Genomic DNA, 21,242 nt, shown 5'->3' with positions numbered 1-21,242 from the left:
ATTAAAACAAAGAAAAGGGAAGTTAAAAAAGTAAAAATGCTAAATTATTTTACAAAGGAATGAGTAAGCACAAATTTTATACTTCATGTTGATAGAAACAGATTATACTTTGACAGAGGTTCTTGGGAAATTTAAGTAACCATAGCAGAGTTAAAATCAGAATGTATAATTTCTAAAGCATTAAGGAAAATAAAAGATATATGAAATGGTTCACATTACAAACTACAATTTAAAACACACACAAAAGAAACAGAAAGAAGCACACAGTATGAATTTCAAGCTATAAACACAGATATGCAAGAAATTTCTTTTTCTTTCAATCAGTTGCAATTCTATTCTGGTGCTCCAGTTCTGCACGGATGACGAGGAATTATATTCTCAATTTTAAGGGATGTTCCTCCTTGCCCTAATGTTTTGGCACAATTCTGAGAGGTTCATATACTCGCACAAAGGCAGGCAATGTAGTCCCCGAGACAGAAGTCCACAGATTACGGCTGCCATTCACACAACCCCGTGTGCACGGCCCCCCCCGCCGCCCCCCGGTTTTCCCTCCGGGCACGGGAATTTTTCTGCAAATTTTTTGTGTGCTCTTGGTATCATCCGCCTAGGTTCATTGCCTGCAAAGATGCTAAGGATGTTCTCAGTGGCTATGGAAGTTAGCCCCGTCCTTTCTCATTTCCCTTTTTCCGAAGTTAAATTTGGCAGGCTCCCGGGACCAGCTCTAACCCTCTGTCGTAGAACCAAAAACACGAAGCACGTACAATGGGACACCCCAGTTTTAGGCACGCTCGGACACCGACGAGGACACAGGTCGACCAGCGACGGGGCGCGGAGGGCGGGTGTAGCAGAGCGGAAGGGTGGTGCGCAGAAGCGGAAGAGGGACGCGCGACGGGAGGCGCGGGGGAGTCGGCTTGGGGGGCGGGGCAGAGAAGGGACTGTCCGCGCCCGGCGCCCTCCAAGACCTTCACTGTAGGGTCTGTACTTTCGTGTCGTCTAGGAGAGAACTGCAGCATGTCGCTGTGTAACGGACTTTAGCGTTCCTCCACACGAATTCTGAACCGGGGCCGGCCGAGGCCCAGCAGTCCCCGCGCCGCCGCCGCGCCGCCCACTGCCCTCTGCTGGGCGTGGGGTCGCCGTGCCCAGCGCTGCAGCCCGACCTAGGCAGGTGAGGAGGCGGGTGGGGAAAACTTGCTAGAGAATGTGGAGAAAGAGCCGAATTGAGAGGTAGTGTTAAATGGCTAAAGAAAACACTTTAGCTGATGCAAACAAATGTATTCCTTTTCAGACGCCGTGAAGCACACGGTCCCCAAGAATTGCAAAACGGGGCCCAAGACCAAAGATTTTATAGGACAAAGAGTAAAGAAAATAAGAGACAGGAAATATCAGATTGGCTGGGCCACATAGGCAGCCTGTGTCGGTTTGTAACCGAAAGCCAATACTCGCAGGTGGGGATGTAAAGGAAAGTGGTTTTCCGGCAGCCTGGAAGATGAGGGACGCTAGTCTCAAAGTCCGCGTTAGCCTCTCAGGCGTCCTGGCTAGTCTGCACAGGGGAACCCTGTGGGAGGAGGGGACTAAGGCATTTCCGGCAGTGGGCTGTTTCTCAGCTCTGCCCCTGGGTGGTTTCAATGTTTCCTCCCGCGTGCGTCGTCCTGTAGTTTTATCGCTGGATCCGGTTTCACTGCTGCTATGTGGGAAAATACTTCTAAGGGAACTTTTAGTACCTGAATCTCCTGTGCGTTTGTTAGTACAGCCTATTCTGTAATCATTGTTTAACTGGTATATGATGTTTGCTTCAATCACTGTTACATACAGGTTGAGAAGCCCCAGGGTTGGCTTGGCGTTTGGGGATTTGGCCGACACGATATACTGCGTTTCTGGTAAAAGGGAGCATTTATGAGATGGCAGAGTTTTCTGTTGGTTTGCAGATTTACGGTCCTGGGCAGGTAATGTTCCCAAGGACCTCTGTAATTGTCTTTCTCGCTACCTATGCATTCAATTATCTGTCTTAACTAAAACTTAACATCGTTTGTGCAGCCAACCTTTCAACGATGACAACAACAAAAAAAAGTCCAGCTCTTTTTTAGAATGTGTTCTTCTAGAAGCTTTTTGAGCTTCAATAACACACATACAAGGTAACAAATATAGGGGATCAAAACCATAGACTACTTACGTGTTGAAAAGACTAATAAGACTTCGAGAGAAAATCTACATCTATCCCCTCCCACCTCCTGTCTCCCCTCACACATCAGGAGAGCCTGCTACTTACCAACCAATGCTCCAGGTGCTAGTGTTACGGAAAGCCAGACTCAGGACACGATTCAGGGAACGGAGTAAGCCTTTATGCACACGCGCAGGCTCGGAGGAGGCAGTCTCCAAATTCTGAGCCCCGAATCGGGGTTAGATAGGGGTTTATAAGCCCTAGCATTCCGGCGGGAAACGGATGGGCTTCCGGGGGGGGGGGGGATTAGCATTCAGGTGGGAGATTGATGAGATTGATGTGCTACCCAGGCGGGGGAAGGGCTGTGAAACGGGCTACAGAAGCAGATAAGCAATGATTAACAGTTAACCTGGGAGGGGTCTCTGGCTAGGCTGCTCCTCTTAAGTCATCTTGCCCTTTTCACTAGAACACTCCCTTGTGTGACGACCTGTACCTCTCTTTGAAGAGGTAAGCGATAGGGGAAAGGTAGAAATTTTGAAATCTACGGGGGCAGGGAGGAGCATAATAATTAGGTCAAATGCCTGAGGTGTTCTTCAGGTTTTACTTGAAAGACAAGTCTGTAAAGATCCCCTGGAGCACAGGCAGTCACCCTTCTCTCCCGTAGAAGAAACTACCTTGCAGAGAGGGAGAGTCTAAAGAGGGTTAGTGCTTTGAATAACAAACAGGTTAGTGGGGAGCCGTTAAACCTCCTATGATATTATGGATTCTTAAGCCTTGTATGCCAACTGATTATTCACAGATATCATTTGTCAAGCGCTGCTCTACAGTCAAGCAAATGCCTTCCTGTAGTATAATTTAGTGGGACAATTTGGTTAAGGGAGTAATTACGGAAAAGTGTGAGTAAATAAAGAATATAAAGGAGAATGGGCAATAAGAAAGAGTATTTTACGTAGCCTAGAGTATTAAAGGATATGGTTTGGAGTTACTCTGAGGGAAAAGAAAGTGTAACAGGTGAAGGGCTTGGAATGAAGAGAACACCTGAAGAATGTGAGGAACTGAAGGAAGTTAATTTTGGCTGTATGAGGAAGATGGGCATGTATGGCTGCAATGAAATTCGGATTATATAATGAGAGCCTAAAACCAAATCAAAACTTTAAAGTCATATTTTGACTGAAATAGAATATTTCTGATTTTGTGTTGTTTACTACCTACATTAGGCTCATTGTTTTCTTATTAAGTATGCATTTGTGTTAATTTTTTGGTTTACTAAATTTCAGAATATGTAATGGGCTTTAAGAGAATGGGCTTTAAGAGAATGGCTAGTTATTTCTCAAGAGAGAAAGTATGGCGGGGGGGAGAGAGCTGAAATCAGGCACAAAGAATATACCATAGTCTTCAATTTATATAAAATTCAAAGCAGGCAAACTAATTTTGGATATTAGAGGTCAAGATAGTTATCCTTATTTGGTTGGTGATTGAAGAGTGGCACAAGAAACCTGAGATTCATGTTGTCCACTGAGCGCTATCTGCTTAAATATATTCATCCTGTGAAAGTTCATTGAGTAAACTTTTAAAAAAATACTTATTTTTCTGAGTGTATGTTTTGTGTCAACAGCAATGCTTACATAAGGTACAATGCCTGCAGGCAGAGTTGAGATTACCTAGGATATACACATAAAGTGAGAGAAGAGTGACAGAACCCCATGGAACACAGAAACCACACACACATTCATATTTCTTTCCATTTTCCTCAGAACCCCTTCCAGCTTTTTCAATGAAAACATTAGATAAAGTAAGGATAATGCTAAGAATCAAATTTCTCTGAGAGAATGGGATTTCTCTTGTAACATTTCTGCATTGAGACTGTAAAGTGGGCATTTGGATTGAATTTCTTCTTACATTTTGGAAACGTTAGAATTGGAAAAATAACTACTGTCAAGAGAAAGATTACCTGGAGGTAGGAGATGGTGCTGAATATAGAACAGCAACATTCTTCTAAACCTTCCTGGTGTGTAGATTCTCCAAAGTACACTGTAACTATGTTACCATCTCAGTGATATAGTCCTGAAATGGTATACTTTGTGAATTATTTGGTTTGAGAAAAGGGGAAAAGGAAAAGAATTCCATACTGACCATCTGTCTCTTCAAAGAGTGCTTTTAGAAGTTGGGAAGTACTCCCAATTAAACAGAAAGCTCTATTAACATAATATTACAAAAGTGTGTGTTCATCTGGACTACTATGTATCTGTGTCTCTTCCAGAAATGGCAAAAAGTCTTTTGAAGATACCATCTATGTCTCTGGGGACAAAATTGCTACATCAAACAGGATTATCACTTTATAATATATCTCATGGCTTTCATGAAGATAAAGTAAAGGAAAAACTTCAGCAGTTTCCTGGGGGATCCATAGACCTTCAGAAGGAAGACAGTGGCATTGGCATTCTTACTCTGAACAATCCAAGTAAAAGGAATGCCTTTTCGGGTATAGAGCTTTCCTTGTTGAAGAGTAACACTAAATCTAACCTACCATTACATAACTCTTATCTTTATTCTGGTGACATTAATTCTTGAGAGTCATGGAGTCTTCGTGCAACATGAAAACAAAACTGTCATGTGAACCAGGAACATTTGTTACTAATTGTGGAAATTTTAATGTTTTTCTTTAAAAAAAAAAAATCCATGAATACAGATGCTAATGAAAAGGAAACTCAGATGAATCTTGATTATTTTTCCCATTCAAATGTATTAACTGCTTAATAACTTCATTTGTTTGTATTCAGCTAGTATTACTGGGAAACAAAGAAAAGGTGGGGTTTTTTAAAAAAAACTAAAGAGAAAAACCTATCAATTAAAAAAGAAATTACTGATTAGCTTAAATTTTTTTGTGAGTTGAAATAAGACTGTGATTTTAACCATGTAATTCCAATATTTTCAATGAAAAACTTCCCTTGCCTATTTGTTGCTCCTTCCCTAACTCTTAGATACTGGTAAATACCTTCTCTTTGCTACGCAGCCCTCTTGGCATATAAGAATTACATATTTAAGAGACCTGAAGGTCCAGGATATATGGTAATTTGTAATTTTTTGCTAAAGCTGAAATTCCAGTTATGTTACCTTGGGGTTTTGCAAAAGTTAATGAGTAACCTCATTAGTAATTAGTAACCTCATGAGTAACCTCATGAATAATGAATACCCAGCCCTTGTATTTCAAGACAATTTAGACAATTTCTCTCTTTGTCACTTATGTACTTCATGAGGGTAAATTATATTCAATAATAGCATTTGAAATCATTGGACTCAAAAATACCTGAATACATTTTCATGTATTTATATCTAGTCATACCTATAAACATAATTCAAAAGATTGTAAACTATAAATTATCTATGGTGGATCTTTAAATCAAAGATGACTTTCTACTCAGCAGAATTCATAGATGTCTAGCTCTGTTAGTGTTAATCAAGAGAAGTGTAATGCAAGACACAAATGTAATTTAGAATTTTGTAGTAGCCATATTTTAAAAAGTAAAAAGAAACAGGTAAAATTAATTTTAATTTTTTATTTAACCCAGTATATTAAAAAGATTTCAACATGTGACTAATATAAAAAATTAAAGATTTGTTTTTTTAAATACCAAGTATTTGAAATCTGGTGTGTATTTTACACCTACTGCACATCTCAGTTTCGATTAGCTACATTTCAAGTGCGTTATAGTAGCTACATATGGTGGCAGCTACTTAATTGAACAGTGCAGTTTGATACCTTCAATGAGTTCTGAAATAAAAGCCTAGGATATTAACATTAGCATAGGAAAAATAAGGTTAGAAAGATAAACCTGTTCTAAAGAATTAGATTAGATTAATAGTTTTAATGTACTACTGAATAGCTACAAATAACTTACATTAGCAAAACTTTTTATTCAAATGGAAACAACTGTTAATTTGGTTCCTAATTAAAACAAATACGAGCAAGTATTATGCATTAATGTGGATAATGGTGTTTTGTTAGGTTGGGGGATGATGACTGAGCCCCATACCACACAACCCCCAAGGCCGTTGTTTGAAAATTGCCCAACTAGATACTCTTTCAGGTCCCTTCCAACTCTTAACATGTATTTTACAAAGTCAGAAAGATGAGTTCAAAATTAACTATTGGTATAGATTTCTCACACTCGAGGCCAGCATTATTTTTTTGAAGCTTAAATATTAGGGATGATTGAAGGTCCATATTGACCTATATAGATTTATTCTTACCCTCAATGTGTGTTTTTCTGTAAAAAGAAAAAAAACCTATTAGACTATAAATCTTTTGATAGCAAGAACTGTATTTCTAAAGTACCTAGGATGTCTTGGGTAGGTCTGCTGTTTCAACTAGGTCATAATTAGCAATTAGAAAGGATAGCTGCATTAGTCATTATTCATTGTGGGACTACTTCACTCCTGGAAAAAAAGAATGGGAAAGAAAATAACAGTTCTTGACATTATGGGTTTTAGATTCCTAAGAAGTGAGCATAATTTAATGAGCTATACATAGTAAGTTTTGGAAGCTTGTGGTAGAGATTTTGCCAGTTTTAACCCTCTGTTATGATTTATATTGGCTTCTAAAGCATCTTCTTAAGCAGAGGAAATAGTAAATTGAATCATGCTGAGAGCAATATGAACTTTTCAAACTTGGAAGATTTCCACAAATAAGTATAAATGACAGTCTCTGCTATGTCCATTTTAAATTTGTCTATCGTAAAGAAACTCCAATAGAACTTTTGAATGCTATTAAGGTAACAAGCTAATCTCTAAATCATAGAATTAATGTTTCCTAGGCATTTTATTGGCATTCTACCAAGTGTTTTCATTGTATACCTTGGGCTTACAAGCAGTTTGTCAACCATGGAACAAGATGATATTTAGGGTCAGGATGGCTCCTTTTTTTTGCTTGTTTGTTTACTATCTGCCTAATATTATCAATAAGATCTCATACCCTTAGGAAATAATATAATTGAATTAGGGATATTGAAATAACTCATTATGAGTTTGTTGACTAAGACTGTATACTACTGTGAAGTCAGGCCTATATTTCATTTTTACACTAAGGAATATATTTTCTTAACACCATATTCTATAGTACTGATTTCAGTGTTCGTATTCCTAGGACATATATGATGTATTCTCATTTTTCTACATAACCATACATTTGTGTAATTTCTTAATTAAGTTAGATTGTTAACAAATTGTAAACTTTTAAAGCAGGCACTGTTACGTATACCTCTTTTGTATATACTAATAGTGCCAACACTATAGGTATTTGACATTCAGCAAATATTTATAAAATGAATGATCTAAGCAAATATTTATAAAATACTATAGGTATTTGACATTCAGCAAATATTTATAAAATGAATGATCTTATGGTTTCTAAATTATTTCTATTTTCCGAGTATCTTAGCTGTTTGTGATTCCCCCTGCACTCTCTGACAGGTGTTATGATGGTACAGCTTTTGGAAAAAGTGATTGAATTGGAAAATTGGACAGAAGGGAAAGGTCTCATTGTCTGTGGGGCAAAAAATACTTTCTGCTCCGGATCTGATCTGAATGCTGTGAAAGCACTTGGAACTCCAGAGGCAAGTATATATGAATTGTATAATGGGTTCTACAAGATTATCAGACATATATGGCTGAGATATTTATATCTTATTTATATGGTTGTTATGATGACAGCTAATCTTTAATAGCTTTTCAAGGATCAGAATTTTGTTTTGCTGCTTAAAGATTAGGTTACAATAGTGTGACGTACTGAAAGGAGATAGAAAAGGACTGGAAGATTAGCAATAACCAAAGTATTATACATTATTAAATTCAGCAAGAATTTGAATTCTTAAGTGAAAGCTCCTTAGCATCTCCTGATAAGGAATTTTACATGAGTTATAATATAAAGTATCTATCATAGTTTTGATACACAGTAGGCCTCAACAGGTGGTAACAATTTAGAAATTTGCTTTTAATTATTATTTCTATAGAAAAAAAGGCCTAGTCATCTTCCATTATCAGTCCTCAAAGGAACCCCTTTTTCTTGAATTCAGGCTTCCACCCACAACACCTATGCCAAAAAAAAAAAAAACACACAAACAAAACAAAATGAGAGAAAGAAGGGGAGAGAGAAATGACAAGGAAGAGGAAAACATGTATTCGTTGCCATTTAATTATAGAAGTGGGCTATATTTAGGTAATAAGAAGGGAAGTTGTATTATTTTGTTTTATTTTTCTTATTTTTAAAAAATTGTTGACACTGCTACAGATGTCCCCTCCTTTTCCCCTCCTTCCCCAAGCCCCGCCCCCAGCCTTGAGTGGCCCCCCCCCCCACAGCCACCATCTATTGACCAGTTCCATTGTGTCCATGCCTCTTTTTATTTTGTTCCTCAGTTTATTTTTTTATTAGATTCCACATACGCGTGAGATCATATGATACTTGTCTTTCTCTGACTGACTTATTCTTGCCTAGCATAATGTTCTGCAGTTCCTTCCATGCTGTCACAAAGGGTAAGAGTTGCTTCTTTGGTATTTTACAACTTTCACACCACCCTGTATAGTTTATAACCTCTGTTTGCATAAATGTGTGAGAAAAGACTTCTCTTTTGGTAACTTCGATAGATTTGGATTTGAATGCTGGCTTCAGCACTTTCTGGCTAAGTTATTGGGCAATCACTTAATCTTTCCAAGTTTTATCTTCCTAATCTATAACTAGGAATTATATCTTTCACGGAATTATTGTGAGGTTTCAAAATAATACATATAAAGTGACTTATAGCACAGTGTCTGAAAAATGTAGTTATTTTTATTTCGAAGCTCTTGATATTATTAAATATTTATGAAATGGTTCATAATTTGTAGCACCGCTAGACTTAAATTTGTAAGGTGTTCGAATGGTTAGCGCACGAAGCTGAAAAATTGAATGTATGGGTTCTTGCCCGAGCTCTAATTAAATGTCTGACCTGCAAGTCATTTGATTCTAAGTTTTCATCTCCAGAATGATTGTATTACTAGGCACCCTACTTTGTTCACAAAAGACACTGTAAAGACAGAATGAGATAATAAATTATTGTGGGTCTGACACAACTCAGGTAGGAAAATATCCCTAAATAGGTGAAGGTTATTTTGTTGTCTTCTAGTTAGAAGGTTGTTTCTATCTCTTCAGATGATGCGGCCAGGGTTTTTCCCTCTGTGTATGTAAAAGCTAAAAATGGAAACATGCTAATGATCTAAGTTGTGTAAGAAGATGTGTGGTTTTTATACAGGCGTAAGATAAGGGATCACTTTAAAAAGTTCATTCTTTCTAGTATGGACATTCTCCAAGTTATTTGCCCTCTTGAATGCCTGCAATAGAGCAGGATCAACTTTTGATCAACAGCTGACAACTAAGGTCGTGTGGCCCCAATGCTAAAATAGCACTGGAGGTGTCTGTCACTTGTAGTTACACACATCTGCCAGCCTCATAAAAAAAAATCTGGAGTTGTCATTTTACTTTAGAATCTGTATCTTAGAACCCAGCTTAGTACTTAAAATACTTTGTCTTATTTAAAGCATTTTCCTGGGTAGATGGATCCTTTCTTGTACTTTTATGCAATCTGCCTATTACCGTATTTTGCTATATATAATGCACTCCTCTGTATAAAGTGCACCCATGTTTTTGGCCCAAACTTTCAGGAAAAAAAATCTTTTGTTTTAATTTTTAATTCATTTATTTACTTATTTATATTTAGATACTTGGGGTTTTTTTTGTATTATAAAGGAATTTCAGCATTTATTTTTGAACATATTTACGGTATAAGAAATTTTATGTTAATTACAGAACACAAGAACAGATAGAATGTATTTCAAGTACTACCCATGTATAATGTGCATCCTTATTTTTCCCTCAAAAACTTGGGCAAAAAAGTGTGCATTATACACGGAAAAATATGTTAATAGTATAGGAAATACACAGCACAGAAATAAGCAATTAGAATAAAGTTCTCTTACAGGTAATATTAAGAAGCACAGTAATATGTATATAGTATGGGGTATATTTGTTTTACAATGATTTTAAAATTAATAAGCACTAGAAACAGTGCATATAAAGTTCCTGATAAGTATTCCTGTTTCTCATATAGCCTGTATTTCTAGTCTGAGAAATAACTATAAATATGTGTAACACTGAGATATAAAGTGGCATCGGGACTTCTGAGGTTTATCCATGTGTATGAGTTGCAGCTGCATGTTTAAATGCACCTGCCCCTCACAGCCAAGAGTATACTTACTCTTCGTTGTTGCAGATACATCAGTAGCATCTGCTTATTTGGTGAATTTGCCTTTGTCCATGATGATTTTAGCAATTGGATTACTTTTGAATTACAATAAAATACTTGAAAGTGATTATTAAATGGCAGTTTTTAAAAAAACGTTGTTTTTGCAACTGTATTTTTTCAGTTAAAAAATGTTTTATTAATGGAAATGATCAACTATCAACAAAAGTAGAGAGATTAATATAGTGAAACCCTTACATATTCATTAGAGCATCAGCGACCATCAACATTTTATTATATCTGTTCATCATTCCACTTTTTTTATGTAGCTGGTCTCTTAAGAAGTTAGTTTCATTTCGGTATCCTTTGTTTAAGGAGTAGGAAAATAGTTCAACTGTCCCTACTAGTCAATTAATCCTTGGTTGAGAAGGTCCCGGCAGAGAGATGGATTAGCATAGCACAAGCATTATTAGCCTGGGAAGTTGTGGGACCGAGAAATGAATAAAGTAGGCAAAGATATAATGTAAGTATTGGGTTAGCCAAAAAGTCCGTATCAGTTTTTTTTCCCTGTAAAATAAAAGACACATTTTTCATATTCACCAATAACTTTATTGATTTGTATATTGTATGTTGGCTATCTCCCATGTGGTATAACGATTGTTCTCAATGTCTTGATTTGAGCTCTCTCAAATCAACTGGTCTACCTGACTGTGGAGCATCATCAAGCAAGAAGTCTCTAGTATAAAACTTCACAAACCACTTTTGACACATTGGATCACTTACAACACTTTCTCCATACATTGCAAAAATCATTTTTTTGTGTTTCAGTTGCATTTTTATCTTTCTAGAAATAATAAAGCATAATATGCCAAAAATGTTGCTTATTTTCTTCCATCTTCAATATTAAAATGGCTACACAAAAGTTCACCAATTTTGATAAATTTTTTTTAAAGCATGCTGATATGACAGCTGTCACAATACAATCTAGTAAAATTGTTTTTAAAGACAACTAAGCGCTACTAGAGCCATTGTATGGAAAAAAACAAACGAATTTTTGGCCAACCCAATATTAACCCAATTATAAGATTTGGATTTGCTATCACAGATGTTCTGTAGATCACAATGTCTTTTTTTCAGAGGGCAAAAATAATCAAAATCCAATTACAAGCTTTAAGATATGGGGAGATAAAAACCATCTTACTTTGCATTGAATGAGTATTATACCTCAAGGAAAAGCCTAACAGTTTAGAAACCTTTATACACTTAATGTAGCTTGAAAACATCCTTTTCCCCCTGACCTACCTTGTTCCTTCTCTGCCAGTCCATTGCTCCTTATTTCTCATTGCTTACATTTCTACAGTAACCTCAAAGTTCTTGTCTAACTTTATTGTTTTGGTTAATACTATTGAACAGTCCCATTTTAGGCTTATTAATTTATAGATAAGCTGTTACAGTTTTCTCTCAGCTCTTCCAAAGTATATAATAAGTCCATATAGCAAGGATGGGGAAAAAAAGAGGCTTGTTTATGGTTCTAGGAGAAGATACTTTCACAGGTTGGGCATTTTTCCACTTAAGATAAATGTGGCTTAGAGAAAATAGGATGTTACTATATTTCCCTTGGCACTTAGGCTGAGTTCTGTGCTCCTTATTTCTGTTACTCTGGGAAAAGCTGGAAAAGTAGGGTTGGGTCTCAGGGTATCATCCAGAAAGGATGAAAATGCCACCTCTTGCAGCAGCTCTACTAACCTTTTTTTAGTGTTTGCCAGCTTCCAACTGTCATTTATCAGGGCAAGTCTAGCTTTTCACTGGTTCCTTTCCTTCAATTTATTCTATCACAAGTAGGGATTTATTGCTCATTGGCAGTTTGGCTGTAGAGTCTGTGTGGTTAACCATTATTACATACTGCTTTTAAACATTTTTACTGTGACTTTTACTTTTGAATGAGAATTATAACAGGGCACATGCTAATACCTGCTTCACTTTCATTTCTATCAATTCTAAATATTTCCATCAGAATTTTAAGTCCTAAACATAGTAACAGAAAATAGGCCTGTTAAAATTATTTTGAGATCCTTTAACAGGCTCTATTGGACAGGTTTTTAATAGAATATAAATCAGTTCAGTTTTAAATCTCTGGCTTTTTGTGTTTGTATTTTCTTATCACTTTATAATATAGACTGCCCTTCCTGAGAAAGGATTTTGTTTAGGAATATAGACTGCCCTTCCTGAGAAAGGATTTTGTTTAGGAATAGGTACCGTGCTGGTTTTTACCATTTGTTGACTGCATTTGTTTTATAAGTCAGCATAGTTATCCATCTAAAAGTCGTCTGACTCAGTTAAGTTCATCAGGCACATACTTTATGTAGCCAAACATTGTACCAGCCTCTGAGGTAAAGAGGGTATTTTACCAACCTCAGGGAACTTACTGCCTAAACCTAAGTAAACGCTATCTCTCCTCCTACTTTATGAAGCCTCCCCAACTACCCCAACGAACTGAAATGAATTGTTTCTTACTTGGTACTTTTCTCAGTTCAAGCATTTTAAAAAATATTTATACTATACCTCAATGTGTTGCATTTTTTTATCTCATAATATTTTATTAAGATTTTTGAGGAATAGGAACTGGGACCATATTCCACTTACTATAGTCCGTAGCCCTTATCTTGTGTAGATGAGCCTAATAACAAATCCAAACACAATGCAAGACTGATCCTGCATTATACAAGACAACCTGTAAGTGCTATAATTAGGTAACAAAAACAAAAATATCACAGGAACACAAAGGAGAAAACTAATTGTTGTGGGATTTAGAAAATGGTGATGGAAAATATTTGGTATGTGCACTCCCTAAAATATGTAGAGGGAAGGACAGGCTCTTTCTTTGGAATAATGGGAATGATGCGAGCAAAGACACAGGAACAAGTGTAAACTGTTAAAGAAATGGCAAGTAGTTTGTTGTGGATGAAGTTAGGATGCGTGGATGAGCGGTACGGTAGTCAGTAAAGTTGGTAGAACAGTTTGAGATCAGTCTTTCCCAAGGAATTTAGACTATTTTATTGGTGATATGAAATAATCATTTTATAGGAAGGTTTATCAGGCAGCAGGATACAATACATATTGCAGAAGAAAAAGAAGTTAAATATAGGCAATTTGGGAAGCGAGGCTGTTGTAATAATCTGAGCATGAGTAACACAAGTCTGAACTAGTGTAATGACAGTGAAAATAAAAAAAGGGATTATATTGGAAATATTTCGAAGGAGGAATTTGGGGGACATGCTTGGTAACTTAGTGTGGAAGAACCGTGAAATGGAAGAGGCAAAGATAATACCAAAATTATGAGCCTTATTGACAAGACCTTTTTCTGTTAACTCATAACTTGCTTACACCTGTGTGTTTATTTTTCCAACTGTTCTTTAAGTCAAATAGAACAGGTATATATATATTTTATTCCTTATTCCTTCCTTATGGATGAGGAAACTGAAGTTCATAGTTATGCCTTGCTCAAGTTCATGTTTTTATAAAAGTGATAATACTAGGATTCAAACTCAGCTGTTTTGCCATGCTGAATATGAAATATTGGCAGAATGTGAAATTTCTAGTAGGTTTTGGGACTCTGAAAACAATAATTGAAACAATGGAATGTGTCAGATTTCCAAAGAAATTGTAGAAAAAGATGGGGAAGAGAATCATGGATTGGATTTTTTGGTATACATGCATTTAGAGGATTTAGCTGTATAAGAGACAAAAAGAAAACTGGAAAAGAACAATGAAAGAATTAAGAAGAAAATCAGGATGGACAGTGTTACTAGAAACTGATAGTATCAAAATAAAGAAATGTGTCAAAGCAAAATACCATTTGTTACAGAGAAATAGAGAAAGATAAGAAAAGGAAAAGCCATTTCACCTAACAAGCTGAAGACTATTAGAAACCTTTGAGGAGAGTCTTGAGAAGTCTGAAGGTCAGATTATACTAGCCTAAAGAAGAGAAACAAAAATGCTTTGAGTATAGACTGCCTTTAAGAAATTGTTTTTTTATGTCTATATTCTTAGGGGATCAGAGTTTTGGATAATAGATGGGTATATTTCATGTCTCCTCCATATGACCCTCAATATAACTCCACACTCTTCTCAGTTATTTGATTTAACTCTCATATCTAAGTCTTTGCTAATGCCCCATGCAGAGCTGAGGTCGAGTCCTAGAAAAGAAACATCAAAAACTGCATCATTTGCATTTCAGACAGCATCAAAGAGTTTTAAATGAAAACCTCATAAAAAAATGTTAGGTGTGGTTTTGACTTTGCTTCTAACTCCTGAAAATAAAAAAAAAAAATTATATAGTACATTTGCATTACACCTTTGTGTTTATTTTTATTTAAAGGATGGAGTAGCCTTATGTATGTTCATGCAAAACACCTTAACAAGACTTAAGAGGTAATGTAATTGCTTTTTAAAATACAATTTCTAAAAAACCAAAAATAGCTCTTTATTATTCTGTGCTGCACCAGTTAAAAGAGCTGACTTTTAAATTGTATTTATTCTAATGATGACCTATTTGTGCCGACAGTAATTGTTTAAGCGTTAGCAAGTATATATACAAGTATTTAAAAACAAGAGAAATGAAAGAAAAAAAAACTTAAGACAGCACTTTTCCCTAATGAGCTTATTTTACTAGTTTTATGTATGTTGCTAGAGATGGAAAAGATACTGATATTATAGCAGAATAAAGATGCGATCAAAAGATGACATAAAGGTTACCTAATCAAAATTAGTAGAGTGTATAGTGAAGTGGTATGTATTTAGAAGAGAGAGAAAAAGAACTATGGATTCCTGAGGAGGATGGATTTACTTTGCACCTAAATGAACAAGCAAAAGGAGAAAATTCTTCTTGGCCTATCACTATGCATTTGGGGTTACAAATGACAAGTTTGGGCTGATTAGCTTTCTACTTCTGTATTCCAACTGGAAACTTCAAAATTACAAAAACCAAGGAATTTCATACTTATTTAGTATATTAACCAATTGGCCATCACTGTACTTTTGTTGCTCTTCATATGGGAGTCTAAAAAGAATGAAGGAATCATATTACTATTCTAAAATACTTCTTTATTGGCAGCTGTTCACCTACATTTCCCTATTACATTTGACTTTTTCTTAGATAAATCTTGAGTTTTTTAAAATATTTTAAAAAATTGGGAGCAGTGTAAATTTGTAGTTACTTTAAAGCTACAGCTTTGAATTTCAGTTAGAACCTACCAAAAAATAATCCCTATTTTCAAAACACTTTAGATTTACCTTTTAACACTGACACAGTCCTACACTGCAAAGTGGGTCTTTGCATACAGGAAAGGTAGAGAGATTTATTTTTACCACAGAACCATTCCTTTACATAGGAATTGTCTATGGATCATTTCAGTGAGTAGTGAAAATATAGGAACCTTTATAACACATTTTGGGAACTCATTCTTCTGTGCCACATTTCCTCCCTTTGGATACAGCCCTAACTTTTCCATATATAATGATATCAATAAAAATGGGCTAAGACAATATCACATTGAATTATTCCTAATTGCCAGTAAGTAGTTGAAAGTTCTGAGAGCTGTATATTATCCAAAAGCATCCATTTATTTATTAGGAATAAGTTTACAGGCCAACTACAACTTAAAAATATATGATGATTCAGGGAGGTATTTCAATAAATTTACATGGCATTCTGCATGAATTAGTCTATCTTTAGTATTATACTGTTCTGCTCTTCATGATGCACTGGCTGTCCCTTATTTGTTTCCTATTATAAACAGCTCAATAATTTTGTTTCTATTGCATCTTAAGTTTTTAAGTAATACTTGCAGATTAATATTGAAATGAAAAATGTTAATACACATTTTCCCTTTTTCCTTCAATATACAGACTTCCTTTAATAAGTGTTGCACTGGTTCAAGGTTGGGCATTGGGTGGAGGAGCAGAGTTTATTACAGCATGTGATTTCAGGTAGGATGAAAATTGCGTTACACTGTGCACAAGTACAATTAGCATATGCTCAAATTTATTGTTAACCTGAATATACTTATTTTATATAATCTTAAACAGAAAAATCAATTAGCAAATAGTTTGTTAATCATTAGAATAATTTTCATCAGTTGAGCATAACTCTGCCATCACTTTTATTACCATTCAAAATATTAACAAAATAAAATGACTTTAAATCATATCCATTTTAGCAAAATCCCTCCGAGCATTTTGGGCTTTAACCAACTTTATGTTCAGCTGATACTAAATGAATTTATTCCTGACATAATCCTTTTCTGTATTGTAGGAATAGCTCTGAGTGAGCCAATGTCTGTGTCAATTCCAGGAATTTTAGAACTATGATATATTTATTCTGTGGAAAGTTACTTTATGATTATGTTCAATGTTTACAATATTCCTACTTCCAGACTATCTGGCATTATTTATATAATTTCTATCACACTTTCTTTGACACTGTTTTCTGTTTACTATAACTAGGCCGTACTCCCTTTCAAATTCGGAGCTAGATTCACATTCTTAGGGGATTTGTTCTTTCTTCCTTCCAATTAAATATTATGTATAAAAAACTACTCTTTTCATGGATATTTGCATCTGAAAGCAGTTGCTCATAATCGAGGAAGATTTAACCTTGTAGGAATTTATATCTGTGAAGAGGAAGTTCTCTTTCCCAGTGATTTAATAAGTAGCCTTTTGTGACAAATATTCTACTGAAATCTGTCCTGATTAAAGGGTAAAAGATTAAGAGTTTGTTGTTCTTGGTGCTGATAGAACCAAACACCTGCAGTTGAGCCCTGAACCCTCTGGAAAGCTAAACTAACTTGTGGGGTTTTGTTATTATAATAAGTAGTTGAAAGCAATGATTTCTTTTTTTAAGTAAAATTCAGACATGACCTTTGGTCCAAATTAAGGTTTTAACATAGTGAAATCTTCTAACTGTAGTGTAGAGTCAAAATAAAACTCAGAGGCAGCATTCTCTGAACAGTGTAATTTTATGCAGTCCGTTAACAAATATTGAACTGGCAATTGTGAAAGCCTTTTCCTAAAAAAGCCATGTTCACTAATTTTTCTGTTAACTACCCTTTATTGTACCACTTTGCTTATTAATTACCCTATTCATAAAAATCCCAAGATTTGGGGGAAATGAATTCCTGCTATAGGAAGTTACTGCTCTCGGTCTCACCCAAGCTGCTATCAACTTTCTTAATGGTATCCCTTCTTCCATTCCAGACTAGTTAGCTACGGTGTGTACTGTGAGGTTAAGTACACACATAATGAAGCTAATGTACCTGGGTTTTAATTCTGATACTGCTATAGCTGCAGGATTGATGTGAAGTTCCCTAACAACTGGTATGTTATTGAATGCTAAAGTCTTAACACAACCATCAAGGTAATCCTTAGAAATATGTCAGATACTACTCTAGAGTAAGCTCCTTTAAAAAGCTTCACACCTAAAAAATAAAATCTGAGCTCCCATGTAAGGCTTATAAGCCTACCTCTCCAATTTCCACTGCCATTACTGTTTCCCAGAGATACTAAGAAATTCTACTTTAAGGCCTTTGCACTTGCAATCTCTCCTCCTGGGAACACTTGCCCCGCAAACTTTTTCATTGCTCATTCACTCAGGTAGCTGCGCAAATATTCAGAGGCCTTTTCCATCTAAAACCTAACACATACACCCTCATTCTGTAATCCTTTGCCCCACTTTATTTTTACAGCACATAGCACCAGTGACATTGTATCATTCAGTGTCTCTTAACAGGAATGTAAACTGGCATTGGTAGTGCTTCATAAATATTTGCTGGGAGACTGAATAGATGCTGGTTAAATTTTTTCTTTCTTTTCCTGAGGACTATTGACCCAAACTTACTATGTATTTTTTTCCCATGGTATGCACCTAACATTTTCTACTCCCATATTTTCACTTACGCTAGGTTTTCTCATTAGGCCACCACTTGTTTTAGAGGTACACTTTGGGCTTTTAAAAATAAATGTAAAGACTAGATTCTTATTTGCAAAGTAAAGATAAGCAAGCACAACAAAAATGTTGACATTGTTTTTAGAGGGAGATCGTAAGTACTGTGTATAAATTGAATTCTATACTTAGCCACATTTTTTGAAGTTTTTGATGTTCTACCTGTAAAGATCTATGGAGATTTCAGATCAGGTCATGAATGTTTAGTATTTGATGACTAAAGCATATAATTAGTTAAAATTATGTTTTTTTCTTTTTTTCTGTTACAGATTAATGACTACAGAGAGTGAGATCAGATTTGTCCACAAGGAGATGGGTATAATACCAAGTTGGGGTGGCGCTACACGGCTGGCTGAAATTATCGGCCATAGACAAGCTCTCAAAGTGCTGAGTGGGGCCCTCAAAATTGATTCCAAGCAAGCTTTAAACCTAGGAATGGTTGATGAGGTCTTGCAGTCTTCAGATGAAACTGAATGTCTAGAAGAGGCCAAAGAGTGGCTAAAGCAGTTTATCAAAGGGCCAACAGAAGTAACTAGAGCTTTGAAAACAACTCTTTTTTTAGGCAAAGAGCTTTGTTTCCAGGAGGCGTTAGAGATGGAAAGAGATCTTTTAGGAACACTTTGGGGTGGACCTGCAAATTTGGAGGCTATTGCTAGGAAAGGCAAATTCTGTAAATAGGTGTTTTAAGATATGAGGCACTACAATGATTAATGTATAGAAAAGTTAAATGATATATGTCAGAATTATTTTGAAGGGTATCACTGGTATTTGGGTTTGTTTTTAATAATTTTTTGAATACTTAAAATCATTGGCATAGTTGGCAGTATGCTCTAGTACCCCCTGACTTGCAGGGATTAGGTCCCATGATCCCCAGTAGATGCCTGAAACTGAGGATAACACTGAATTCTCGTATACTATTTTTTCCCTTAATTACACACCTATGATAGTTTATAAATTAGGCACAATTTATAAGAGATTAACAACTAATAAAGTTATATTTTAATAAAAGTCCTGTGAATGTTCTTTCAAAATACTTTTTTGTACTGTACTCACCTTTGCACTTATAGGAAGTACTTCATTGCTTCTGTTTGATATATTCAGATTGCCAGCATCACTATTCTGGCACTTTGGGGCCATTGTTAAGTAAAATAAGGTTTATTTGAACACAAGCACTGGGATACTGCAAAAGCCTGATAACTGAGACAGCAACTAAGTGACCAACACTTTGTCCAGATATGCTGGAAAAGGGATTCCGGTCCTGGGCAGAGTGGAGTAGGACAATGCAAGATTTCATCACACTACTAACAGCATGCCATTTAAAACTTAGGGTTTATTTTTGGAATTTTCCACTTAATATTTTTGGACTGCAGTAAACTGTGGGCAACTGAAACCTCAAAGTGAAAATACAGATGGGGGGGGGGCGTGGAAACTACTATCTTTGGGTATTTACCAAGTAAATCTGGAATGTTTGGCTAAAATATACAACACTTTTGGTGTAAAAATTATAACGTATCCCCAAATTCCCATACTAGTTCTTAGCCTATATATATAACCAAGGCCAGTTTTTAAAATGAAAAACTTCTACACAAAAACTTTCTGGGGTTATTTTTCTTGAGTCTTTGTTCTGCCTTACCTGGAAGTAATTTACAAAAACAAAAAACAACCTTAAACTTGAAACCGGTGTGAGGGACACATGGATGAAGCCAAGGTTGGGAGGGATTTAAGGAGGGGTGGGAGTGGCTGGGGCAGGGAAAGGGGTGGTGGGTAAATGGAGACATGTATTTGGGGGGGGGGGGGGGGAAGTCACATTAAATTAATATTAACTTTAAAAAAAGATCAGTAAATATAATTATGAAATTATTAAAATATAAATGCAAACCAAAAAACCCAACTTGAAATTAAAGAACAAAAGTGGAGACAAGAAAAGGTATCATCAATCATTTTGTGCTCTAAGAAGGCATGAAGAATGGAAGATGCTCCCCACCTCACCCCCCTACAAATCTGGAGCCTTATTTTATCTAATAATTAGTTTTCTATTTTAAATTACCTACTAGGCAATGATAGCCACCATATGGAAAATCTACTGACTAGAAAACTGGCCATTCATTTGTGTGACCCAGAATTTACTATTGTTTAATTAAGTAAGTTTTACTATTGTAGTAAAGTTTAACTTTCTACAGGCTGCCCAAAGCTGCAAAGCGACATAGAAGTGTTCTGTAACCTACATTTACATTGTACATCAGATTTGTTTTCCCTGAAAAGTAACTAGCCTTTCTTCTTTTTTAACTTTTAAAACTAAATTTAATAACACACAACTCAAACTCATGATTGTATCAGCAACAGACTATAAAAAATATTTAAGTCAAAGAATTAAGTCCCAATTCTAACATATCACAGAGGTAAGAGATAATTTCATAGTGGTGACAGTTTTTATTTGCTGTTTGTAAAATTCAATTCACACTTGAAAATCATATTAACACATAAGTTTCATCAACATGATCCTACTGTTCTGAGTTAGGAAAATGTAGCAAGACCAACTTATATTACTTTTTTGCAGAATCAAACTCTGAATTACCAAGTTAACCCAAGACTTCCTACCTTGCCACAGGTTCTACAACATTTTGTATAAAGTGATTTTGTGTCTACTACTGTTTATAAATAAGCCTACCATTTAATTCAGATGAGTGTTAGACCACTAAAGAAGACTAGCAAGAAAAATCATACATTCTCTACTATCAATTGTTAAGAAATTTGTCTCATAGGCTTTAGGTTTACTTCCACACATATTTATTCCATGCACATTGCCTGCAAATTC

At 35.7% G+C, this 21,242-nt stretch overlaps 1 protein-coding gene across 4 annotated transcripts; it reads left to right on the top strand.

Moving 5' to 3' along the window:
* Positions 1-883: 883 nt before the first annotated feature.
* On the top strand, positions 884-19,449 carry ECHDC1 (ethylmalonyl-CoA decarboxylase 1). Of its 4 annotated transcripts, none has more exons than XM_054569936.1 (6): positions 885-1,165; positions 4,419-4,640; positions 7,628-7,770; positions 14,807-14,859; positions 16,336-16,416; positions 18,697-19,446. In XM_054569936.1, exons 2-6 carry the CDS (start codon positions 4,421-4,423, stop codon positions 19,103-19,105), a joined length of 906 nt encoding a protein of 301 aa, XP_054425911.1. In that variant the 5' UTR covers positions 885-1,165; positions 4,419-4,420; the 3' UTR covers positions 19,106-19,446. The 4 variants fall into 4 exon arrangements, with proteins under 4 accessions (XP_054425914.1, XP_054425911.1, XP_054425912.1 ...); XM_054569937.1 differs by lacking the exon at positions 885-1,165 and adding an exon at positions 1,810-1,943 and having other exon boundaries at positions 18,697-19,447; XM_054569938.1 differs by lacking the exon at positions 885-1,165 and adding an exon at positions 1,855-1,877 and having other exon boundaries at positions 18,697-19,447.
* The last annotated feature ends 1,793 nt before the right edge of the window (positions 19,450-21,242 follow it).

This window comes from Pteronotus mesoamericanus, unplaced genomic scaffold, assembly GCF_021234165.1.
Source record: "Pteronotus mesoamericanus isolate MK-2021 breed Mesoamerican mustached bat unplaced genomic scaffold, CSHL_Meso_final contig_20, whole genome shotgun sequence".
Taxonomy (NCBI): domain Eukaryota; kingdom Metazoa; phylum Chordata; class Mammalia; order Chiroptera; family Mormoopidae; genus Pteronotus; species Pteronotus mesoamericanus.
This window is presented reverse-complemented; position numbering and strand designations above follow the sequence as displayed.

Coding starts and splice junctions, on each gene's coding strand:
- ECHDC1 (XM_054569937.1), top strand. CDS start 4,421: ATGGCAAAAAGTCTTTTGAAGATACCATCTATGTCTCTGGGGACAAAA. Junction 7,771..14,806: donor AAGCACTTGGAACTCCAGAG/GCAAGTATATAT, acceptor TTTTATTTAAAG/GATGGAGTAGCCTTATGTAT. Junction 16,417..18,696: donor ATTACAGCATGTGATTTCAG/GTAGGATGAAAA, acceptor TTTCTGTTACAG/ATTAATGACTACAGAGAGTG.